The sequence below is a fragment of the Apodemus sylvaticus genome, chromosome 9 (assembly GCF_947179515.1).
Source record: "Apodemus sylvaticus chromosome 9, mApoSyl1.1, whole genome shotgun sequence".
In the NCBI taxonomy this organism is placed as follows: domain Eukaryota; kingdom Metazoa; phylum Chordata; class Mammalia; order Rodentia; family Muridae; genus Apodemus; species Apodemus sylvaticus.
In genome coordinates, this window is record NC_067480.1 from 7,075,651 (window position 1) to 7,086,714 (window position 11,064).

Consider the following 11,064-nt stretch of genomic DNA (forward strand, 5'->3'; position numbering starts at 1 on the left):
CCAGACCACACTGCTGATGTGCTGTCACGGAAAGCAAATGTGTGATGCAAAGAGCAAACCAGGCATTGGCTCAGTCTGTGCTGTGTGACCCAGGACAACAAGCACATTGCTTAACCTCGGGGGTCTTATAGACCCTACCTGCAGCAGAGAAGAGGAGCAGTTGACATCATGCCGGTACAGATTAAAGGAAACCCTAAGATCGCACTAGGGTGGTGTGGGCCTTGAATAGGAATGGCGCCCACAGACTCACGTGTTTGAATGCCTTGACCCATAGGGAGTGGCACTATTAGGAGATATAGCCTTGTTGGAGGAAGTGTGTCACTTCGGGGTTGGGCTTTGAGGTCTCCTATGTTTAAGCTATACCTAGTGTGATGCACAGTCTCCTTCTGTCTGATCTCCTGCCTGAAGATCAGGATGTACAACTCTCAGCTCCTGCAACACCATATCTGCCTTGCAAGTGTCATGCTTCCTGGCGTGATGATAATGGGCTAAACCCCTGAAACTGTAAGTCAGCCCCAAATAAATGCTGTCCTTTATAAGAGTTGCCTTGGTTATGGTGTCTGTTCACAGCAATAAAATGCTAACTAAGGCAGGTGGTGACTGGCATCCAGTGGGTACTTAATAAATGCTCTCTGCTGCCAGGGGAGCTTTATAAGGTCCTCTAGATGCTAAAGGTTAGGTGTTACTATGATTCGCTTTAATGGCAGTAAAAGAGAAATGGGTGACAGCAGCTGGAAATGCCTGGGGCTGCAGGACCCCCGGTTCCTCTTTCACCACACAGAAGGGTCAGGATGACTGGGGACAGAACAGCAGCTCCTGAGTTTAATGGAGTGGACAGAATCGGGTACTGCATTCTTCTGCAAATGGGCGTTTCCCACTGGCCGAGCTGAATAACTCCTTCTGGTAACAAGGATAGCAATGTCAAGTCAACAGCTTCCAGAACTCAGAAGGCAGCTCAGTGACAGAAGGAACTTCATGCCACTTAGAGTGCTTCCCACTGCATTCCCCACTGTCACTCACTGTACCTCTGCTGAAGGGTACTCAGCAGGATGCAGACAGCTGCGGCCACTGTATGGAGGAGGCATTTTAAATGCAAGCAAGGCATGCAGGGCTGGGAGGCCACACGCCCCCTCACCTCCGGCCTCCTCTGACTAGCATGCTCTCCCAAGGACCTGGTTTCTTCTGGGCAGTATTTCCAGAAACACGGCTGGAGTCAGGCTGTTACTGTAGTGGTTTGCTTTGTTTGTTTTCCAGCTTTGCAAGAACACATTCTGCGTGTGATATGGTTCTCTCGTTTCCAGTGTAGAAGTCAGTTGTGGGATCACTACCATAAATCAGGTTTAGGCCATTTTGGTTGGCAGCATAAGGCCCTCCTCTTCCACTAACCGTTAACCTCACTTCCCATCCCCTGCCCTCTGCAACCGCTAATCTCTATAAACGCGTTCTGAGAAACATTGTTATCAGGGAGAGAAGCTTTTTCTTTTAAGCTTTTTGTCATCTGAAACACATCCCACTGTCTTTAGGATTCCAGTTTCCTGATCCATTCTTCTGGAAAGAGACTGTTGGGCTTCTCCTGTCTTGGCCGCTGTGAATAATGCATAATGTGTAAAAAAAAATCTTCATAAGCTCTTGTTTGGAGTCCTTCCTTTCCAGACCTAGAAGTAGAACCACTGACTGCGGGTGAGTCACTGTTTAACACCTAAGGAACCACTGTGTTGATTTCCACAATGGCGGCCATATTACATTTTGTTCCCATCAGCCACACAAACATTAAACCCTCCCCATCCTCACCAGTCACTGGTACTTTCTGTGTGCTTCTTGGTGTATGTGTGTGTATGTGTGTGTGTCTATGACGTGTGTGTATGTGCATGTGTATATATGTCTGTATGTCTGTGTGTCTGTCTGTGCGGCATAGTGTGTGTCTTTTGTCTGTGTGTATGTATGCCTGTGTGTGTATATCTGCATGTGTGGTATGTGTTTCTTTTTCTTTTTTTTTTTTAAGAATTTTTTTTTTATGTGAGTACACTGCAGCTATCTTCAGACACATCAGAAGAGCGTGTCAGGTCCCATTACAGATGGTTGTGAGCCACTATGTGGTTGCTGGGAATTGAGCTCAGGACCTCTGGAAGAGCCATCTCTTTAGCCCTGTCTATGTGCGTGTGTGTGTGTTTGTGTGTGTGTGTGTGTGTGTGTGTGTGTGTGTGTGTTTCTTTTAAGATACGATGATGATGATGATGATGATGATGATGATGATGATGATGACGACGATGATGATGATGTAACATTTTCTATGTGGAGAGAGTTTGTGTGAGTACAGGTGTACTGACTGTTTTTGCGTGTCAACTTGGTACAAGCTGTAGTTATCACAGAGAAAGGAACTTCAGTTGAGGAAATGCCTTCATGAGATCCAGTTGTAAGGCATTTTCTCAGTTACTAATAAGGCCCCTTGTGGGTGGTGCCATCCCTGGGATGGTAGTCTTGGGGTCTATAAGAAAGCAAACTGAGCAAACCAGGGTAAGCAAGCCAGTAGTAAGGAACATCCCCCCATGGCCTCTGCATCAGCTCCTGCTTCCTGACCTGCTTGAGTTCCAGTCCTGACTTCCTTTAGTGATGAACTGCAAAGTGGAAGTGTAAGCTCAATAAACCCTTTCCTCCCCAACTTGCTTCTTGGTCATGATGTTTGTGCAGGATAGAAACCCTGGCACAGTGGGTATCCTCAAAGGCTAGAAGAAGGCTTTGGATGTGCAGGCGCTGGAGCTGTAGGCAGGTGTGACTCACCTGATGTACATGCTGGGAAGGAACTCACATCCTCTGCAAAAACAGCACATGCTCTTAACCACTGAGCCACACCTCTAGTCCCATTTGTGGTTTTTCCAGCCAGTCTAACTGCTGGGCAGTGGTTATCTCTCCGTTGTTTTGACCTGGATTTTCTAATGTCTGTTTAACCATGCTTCAGTGTGCTTTGGCCATCTGTGCACTCTGGGGAGCGGTGTGTTCCCATCTTTTGACTCTTTCCTAGTCAGGTGGCTTAGGTGATATTGGGTCATGGTGTTCTTTATATATTACTGCCCCTTAGCGAATGCTTAGACATTCTCAACCATTCTGTGGATTGTATTTTTATTTTCTTTTTGTTTTTTGTTTGGTTGATTTTTGTTTTGTTTGTTTTGTTTTGTTTTGTTTTGTTTTGTTTTGTTTTGTTTTGTTTTGTTTTGTTTGAGACAGGGTCTCTCTGTACATAGCCCTGAATGTCCTGGAACTCACTATGTAGACAGAGCAGGCTGGTCTCGAACTCACAGAGATCTGTTTGGTGGGACTAAAGGCATACACCACTACACCCAGATTGTCTCTCCACTTCCTTGATAGAATTCTTTGATGTAGAAAACTTCCTAATAGTTTTGAGGTCCAATCTGTTGGGTTTTTTGTTTCTGGTTTTTAAATTCTGTTTTTGTTGGGGAGGAGGGGGACATTGGTTTGTTTTCTGCTGTGTTTGTTTATTGTTTGTCACTGTTGCCTGAGCATTTAGTGGGAAAAGCATCGGTTTTTGCTTTCACAAAGCCAGAGAAACCCAGCATATACCTTTAGTTTGAGTCACACAGTTGGGAAGCAGAGACAGGTGGATCTCTGTGAGTTGGAGGCTAGCTTGATCTACACAGTTGAGTTTTAAGACAGCCAGAACTACATAGTGAAAAGCCGTTTCAAAAATATATACATACATACATACATATGTACATGCATTCATGCATACATACATATGTACGTGCATTCATTCATACATATACACATACATCAAATAAATAAATCCAAAGAAAAAAACCTGTATATGAAAATCAAACAGGAAAAGAAAACCTCCTCAGGCCATGATGGGAAATCTATGATTTCTCTAGAATTAGTTCTCTAAACATTCGATTGTTTCTACCACACTTCTTGGCATGGGTTAAACAGCAGCTGCTGCAGCTCCTGGGCGTTTGTGAGACACGGCTAACACATCTATCAGAAAGACTGAGATCCGAGCACTTGCTGGTTCCAGAGTCCTTTCAGTTCCAAATGACAGAAAGGCAGTTTAAAACAGCTCAGACAGAAAAGGGAAATTACAGGTTCATGTGGCCAAAATGCAGAGGTGGGCAGAGCCTGTCTTAACCAGAGCCCAGTGCTGTCTCTCAATCATTTCAGGTTTTTCTTTAGTGATTTTTTTCTATCTCCACTGTGACCTGAATGTTCATTTCCCCACCCCCACTTCAAATGCTGAAACTCCAGCCTTCAAGGTAATGGGAGGTGGTGCCTTTAAGAGGTGTTTAGTCAGAGTCCTGATGACAGTAATTTGTTTCCTTATAAAAGAGGCCCAGAGAGTGCCTTGCCTTTCAAGTGAAGTTATCAGGAAAAGATGATCACCTACAAACCAGGAAGCGGTCTCTCATTAGACAGTATGTCTGCTGGCACCTTGATTTAAGACTTCTCAGTCCTCCATGCTAAAAATTACCTCGGCGCTAGAAATTGCTAGAGTACTGTGATTATGAACCACCCGGTTTATAACAGCACTGACAGGGAAAACACTCTCCCATCGTCTCTCTCTTTCTCTAAAGGGCTTGGTTTGGGTTTAGACTTCCTGTTACCTATTGGCCCCATTCCTGTGCATTGTGTGTAACTTCCTTTATGTGGCTGGGGGCGTGGTCATGAGATATAGCCTTTCATAGCTTATCTTACTATACTGTCCAAGTCCCGGGGAATGCTGATAAGGTCTCTTGGATCATGAATCCATCGATCTCTATGGCCTGGGAAATGCACAACTCTTGACTGGTAGGTCACTGGCTTGGGGGACTGCTTGTATGCAATGGATGCACATAAAGACATAGAACATGCCCTAAACTGTGAACACATTACTGAGCATGTGCCTGGCTTCCTCCAGTGCTATCATTGTCTGTTAATTTTGGTGGGTGCTTCTCATTTGATGTGTATACATATACATATATATATGTACATGCTCTTATAAGATAAAGACTTTTTAATCCATGGGAATTTCCAATAGAAAAAGCATTGGATGGGACCTGGAATTGGGGGATGGTAACTTTCTAGACAGGAAGGTTTATGTGTGTACACAGTAGGGCAAGAATAGAAGGAGTGAGTAAGAAATAGCACAAGGAAGTAAGAGTGTTCATGGCTTAACCTTTCAGAAACTAGTCATGAGTGTGGCTTTAGGAAGAGAAAGTCAGAAGGCTGGCATAATGTCATGAGCCTTTGATCCCAGCACTCAGGAGGCAGAGGCAGGCAGGTCAGGGCTACACAGTGAGACTCACACAGAGAGACAGGAGTGGGGACTTGATCTAGGCTACAATGCCTGTGGGGTCTGCTGAGGTAGATGGCCACCTAGTCAGCTAGTGCTGGCATTCTCTGCAAAGACCGCCAATAGTGCGGTCTTCAGACAAGGCAGGGACAGCGAGTACTGGCTTCCAAAACTGTGGGTCCCAGGAAGCCTAATCACTTCATTCATTTGAGCTAAACTGAAGTTGAGATAAACAGTATCTAAGTCCAGAAAGGCCTAACTGTTGGGTGAGGAGAAGTGTGCTCTGGAGGGCACAGTCTTCCCTACAGGGGGAGCTGGATGGATTCCAGGCAAGCAAAGACTGGAGTGGGAGCATGGGGAGAAATCTCCAGAAGAGTGTGTTTGGAACTGGCTGCCAGGGAGACAGAGAGCTAGGGACAGGTGTGGTCTGAGTGAGGAGGGACGATACCAGGTAGTCTGAACATAGGAAGGGCAGGTGGGGATCTGTGGTGCCCTCTGGGAAGAGGAGAGACAGAAGCCTCGGCAGCCTTCTCAAAGGGGAGAGAGGCTAGGACCTGATTTGTAACCAAGTCTGTAGGATGGAGAAGGGCTGATTCTCAGGAAGGGGCTCTGTGTCCATAGAATCCAGCAGGTGAGTGACCCGTGTTAAAATGGTAATAATAACCTTCGCTGTACTTCCGAACAGTATGGGGTTTGAAGCCACAGTCCTGCTATTCTCCTGCAAGATAGACCCTGAGCACTCTTTTCTGTTATTTTCTCTGCAGGGAATTTCCAACTGATTGCAGACCCGGTTTTTTTTGAAACTGTGGCTGATTTAGTCCGTTCAGTCCGACTTCCCCAGAGTCCGGTGGCCCATAGAAGTCCTCCCTGCTTCCAGAACTTAATCCCCATCTCCATAGCCGGTTTGCCCATGAAGCTCAGGAAAGGAGAAACACTGTCCTTAATTGGCTTAGAAGAGAGTCAGGGGAGGAGGCTGCTGCGATGCGAGCTAAGGAGGAAGGCGCCACTGAATCTGCTCCTCCCCATGAACTGCTTGGGCCACTTCCTGGAGTGCCAGGACGACCAGCTCTACTCCATCGACACCATCGTGAGGTGGAAGCTGCTTGCAGGCAGGAAACGCAAGGTTAGGGCCCAAGCTGGACATCGCCTGAGGCTTCTTAGCCCCCTGGTTCCAAAGCATTTTAGTGGACACTTAGTTTTGCATCCCTATTTCTCAGTGATGGCGTATCTGCCAGGTAAGTTAGGCAAAATAGTTTGGAGCATGTGTCAGTCTGTCTTCTGATCCTAGAACAAAAATCCTTGAGGCGGGGACACTTATTTTTTTTAAATGAGGTTTTATAAATCAGCTCTGGAGACTGAAAGGACGTGGTACCAGCTCTGGCAGGGACTTCGTGGTAGGTTGAGTCCTAGCAGGGATTTTTGCATGAGAAAAAGATCACGTGGTAAGACAGGACGCCATATAGCAGGGCAGGGGTATTACTGTCCTAAGACACTCTCTTGAAAAAAAGAACCTTGATCCCACCATGTCTCAAAATCACCCCTCTAAGGACCATATTTTTAGAACAGGAATCTTGCAGGACAGGCTCAGATCATAGTCAAGCACCTATAACAGAAGCAATGAAAGCAAGAACACTGCCCCCTACAGGCATGGAAGGGTATTTGCTTCGAGAACATGTGATGGAATAAAAAGCAGTGGCAACTTGCCAAGGCCCAAGGAGTCGTAGATTGGTGGGGTGAGGAACCCCGGAGACAGCTGCGAAGGTCCCATTTTCAGACACTGACTAGGTCTCACCTCACTGGCCTCGCCCCTTGATTTATAAAGAACTATTAGATGCTGAAGACGCACTCCTCCCGAGAGGTGATTTATCCTCTGAGTTACATATCTGCTCCATCCCATCGGCCGTCATTACATTCTTATCGTCATATATATTTAAACACATTCCTGTAGTAGACCTAAGATGCTTTCATTTGACTCCCTTCATAAATATCCATACCGGGGTGATAGCCAGGTGGGTTTGTGAGCGGATATAAAAGAAGTCTCTCCTTTGAGAAAATGTATTATTGATGTATTTTCTTATATGTTATCATAAAAGCTAGTCCCTCACCACCCATTAGTTTTATGGTGCTGTTTATGGTCCACGTGAAAGCCAGACTCCAGCGCACTCTTCCATCTTCTCACGGACCCCATCACTTTATCGTTTTTTGCAGAAAAGAAATGCTGCATTATATTAAGCATGAATTTACAGCAGCCTTAAAATTTCTCTCACCGGAAGATCCCTTTAAGGAGGCAATGTTTGTAATTTAGCCCCATGGCTGGGCACAAGTATTCCTGGTCTCCATTGTTGGGTCTCCAATAGAAACCTCGCTTTGATTTGTAGCGCTACAGCTTTGTTTATCAGCTATATTTAGACCAACTATGACATGTTCCCCGAACCCTCACTCTACACTGTCCCCATAGCTCATGCCTGTTTTTTATTTTTAATTGGCTTGGTCCTTGAGTATGGAGACAACAGCCGTGCATATGATGGAAGGGGTTGGTCTAGCACGCAGCCCTGAGGAGACCAAGTAAGGAGGTCACTCACCTGTGTGCAGTTCTGAGGCTCACTCTAGTGGCAGCTCTCTGACATGTGCATCTAAGATTCAGTCCTCTTGCCAACCGATTCCTTGGTAAGCATCTTCCTCCCCTTGTCTTACTCTGCCTTCTGAGGCTTATAGCATATGGCTTCTACTGAGATGAATGAATAAAGCCTATTGCTAAAATTAACAAGGCACAACTGAGGCTGTGGCTTAGTGATAGAGCACGCGCTTAGCATGTGTGAAGCCCTAGCACTGAAAGGGTGGAAGGGGCTGGAGGGATGGCTTCTGTGGGGTCATGTACACATAAGACATACATACACATATATACACACATACACACAAACATGAGTAACAATAAAGTCATTTTAAATCAATCAAAGTGACTATATTAGAAATCAACTGAGAAGTTAAAAACACGTTTATTTATACTCACTTTAGAATAACAATCTATTTCATCTTCAAAAATAATTGGCAGACCAGTAAGGCAGCTTGGAGACCATACAAAGGACACATGTGGTTAAACCTTCTGGTCATTTTCATATTTTAATTTTTAAAGGAAACTTGGGGCAGGGGCTGAGAACTGAGAGGCAGGAGCTTGCTCCCCGTGTCATGTAAATGCCGGCTCTCTTCATTGCCTGCTCAATGCCCACCTTCCCTTTGGAATTTCTGAAGTTTAAAAGAATACACGGAGATCCCTCTAATGCTACCACATTGATAAGATGCATCTTCAAAGATAATTTAAGCAAAGGGACTGAAGAGGTGACTCAGCTATAAGTGCACTCACTGCTCTTGCTGAAGACCGGGGTTTGTTCCAAGCACCCACGTGGCAGAGCACAATGGTCTGTAACTCTAGGTGGGGGGGGGGAGGGTCTCAGTGACCTCTTCTGGCCTCTATACATGGGCCAAAACATTCATACATATAAGCAAAAATAAAGTATTTTTTTTTAATTTAAGCAAAAGAAGTCTCTGCAAGTCTGTGATCCCAACCCTCAGAAACTGAGGCAGGAGGATGGTCTGTCCATTCAAGGCCACAGTCACATAAATAGGCTTCTACTTATCCTTTTGAAGTACAGCCATACAGAAACACATGCGCCTGCATCTTCCTATCTGGCTCCAAGCAAATCCCATCTCCCCATCCGTCTCTAGGGACCACCACTTTGTTCTCTCTTCATCCAGCCCCAGAGACTAGGGTTGACCTGTGAAGATGGTATCAACCCACTTTCCTTGCTTCACAGAATAGCTGACCAAGAAATGGAAGTCCTAATTGAACTTAGGAACATGAAGGAGGAAGAGGAATTCCAACCACATTGCTGCCCTGTGCTCCAACCTGGCTGGCCTGGGGTTTGCTAATTGCACAAGGGAGGGTAAATATTTTCTGGGAGACAGAATATGGGAGACATATTTTGCATCTTTTGCAGCCAATGAGTGTTTCCTGGCTCTGAAGAAGAGTGTGGATTCTTTTTGTCTATCCTGTATTAAATAGGACATCCTCTCACATGTCCTATTCAGGGATGGTCCAAGAGCTAGATCTCCAAGTCTTAACCACAGTCAAAGACAGTGAGAGCTTCCCTTGCTGCCTGGGGTGAGAACCGCAGATGTGGGATTGGAGCTGTGAACTACAGCACACTCAGCTGTGTCCTTTCTTTCAAGAAGGACCCCTCATGTCCTGTATAAAGAAAGCAACTTGACTATTCCATTCACCCTCCAGGGCCAGACACACTGACAGATCACATAGCAAGGAAGGGCTTGAGCCATCTTACCATTGGATTCGCCTTAGCACCTCATGCAAATCTATTGGGTGGCATGTTACGGGCCATAAGAGAGGAGTGTAACAGTGTAGGCGCCTGAACAACCGCGTGAGCCCTCGGCAGCGATTCCTTCCAAACTCAGGCCTTTCTCACAAGCCTCATATTGTCTCCCTTTTGACTTCCCCAGGTGAGATCCAGGTCAGCATCCCCTCCGATCTGGACATCAGTGTGACTGAGACTGCCTGCTTAGATCGTAAGCCCAGGACAATGCGACAGATATACAGCATGGAAGAAGACAAGTTCCCAATGAGAATTAAAATAATGAGCGTGGGGCACCCAAAGACTCTGAAGTGTGGACAACTCTTAACCATCCTCAAGACTAAAGATGTGAAAAAATTCGTTGCCACTGAGATTTCCCAAGGAAAGAAAGGGAGGCATTTTCTCATCCCATACACCTATCAGGGCCTGGTACTCAGGAAAGGTCGGTTTTTTAATGCTGTCTCTGATGTTGCTGCTGCCATGAAAGACGGGCAGCTCTGCTTCCAGGCCTCCAGGGACTACACCTCCCACCTGGAACCTTTTGCATCTTTCGCAGCCAAGGAGTGCTTCCTGGCCCTGAAAAAGAGCGTGGTGTTTGCCAAGATTCACAGTGAGCTGCACAGAGTGGAAGTCCTCAAGTGCCTGAACATGGCCACCAAAGCCCGCGTCAAACTGCCTCTGTTTGCTGTAGGAGGGTTCCTGGAACTGTTTGACAGCGCGGGACCGGGGACCCTGCGGGAGCTATGCCAAGTGTCGAGACTGCCGTGCCACATCACAGTGACCAGGCCAGATCCCTCCATGTCTGGAGACCCTCTGTATGGAACTGAGGAACTGAGAATTGAAAATGTCATCATTGAACAGTGCCTCATAGCCAAAGACGAACCATCACTGGAGGACATACTCTCCTCGGAAGACATATACAGGGAGTGGCCAGAAGCCATATTTGAAATCCCGATTGAGAAGTCAAGCTGTGAGGTCTTGGTGGTAGAAGAGCGGATAGCGGATAGCGGGAAAGAGACATGCGCACCTCTCCAGAACATTCAGGAGGTCACTAAAGAGTCTCTGGCCTTTAGCAATTGCTTGATAATTCCCTGTCCACCGCCACTTCCTCCGAAGTCCAGATATTTGATTTAAAACAGAAACTGTGACTACTACCCATTGCTTTGTTTACGGGACCATCAGCATGTTCAGGAATTGAGTATTTGGAGTTCTCTTAAAGCCAAAAGGAGCCCCAAGAGGTGGGAGCCCAGGTGAAATCGTAGGTGTTGAGACGTGATTCCCATCAGCCCTGTACGTTTGCTAGAAGTTGTGTTATCATTCTATTACCGTGGCAAAATGCTTGTGATAATTAACTCTTGGAGGTCAGGGATGGTGGGGAAAGGTTCCTTTGGGCTCAGAGTTGCAGATATTTGAGTCTGTGAT

General features: G+C 46.1%; 1 protein-coding gene across 1 annotated transcript in view; it reads left to right on the plus strand.

Moving 5' to 3' along the window:
* Positions 1-10,776, plus strand: part of LOC127692755 (protein THEMIS3-like) — a 44,511-nt gene extending 33,735 nt beyond the window's left edge. The window contains exons 3-4 of the mRNA XM_052193355.1: positions 6,043-6,513; positions 9,791-10,776. Coding sequence (XP_052049315.1) covers positions 6,043-6,513; positions 9,791-10,776 — 1,457 coding nt within the window. The remainder of the gene's footprint in view (positions 1-6,042; positions 6,514-9,790) is intronic.
* The last annotated feature ends 288 nt before the right edge of the window (positions 10,777-11,064 follow it).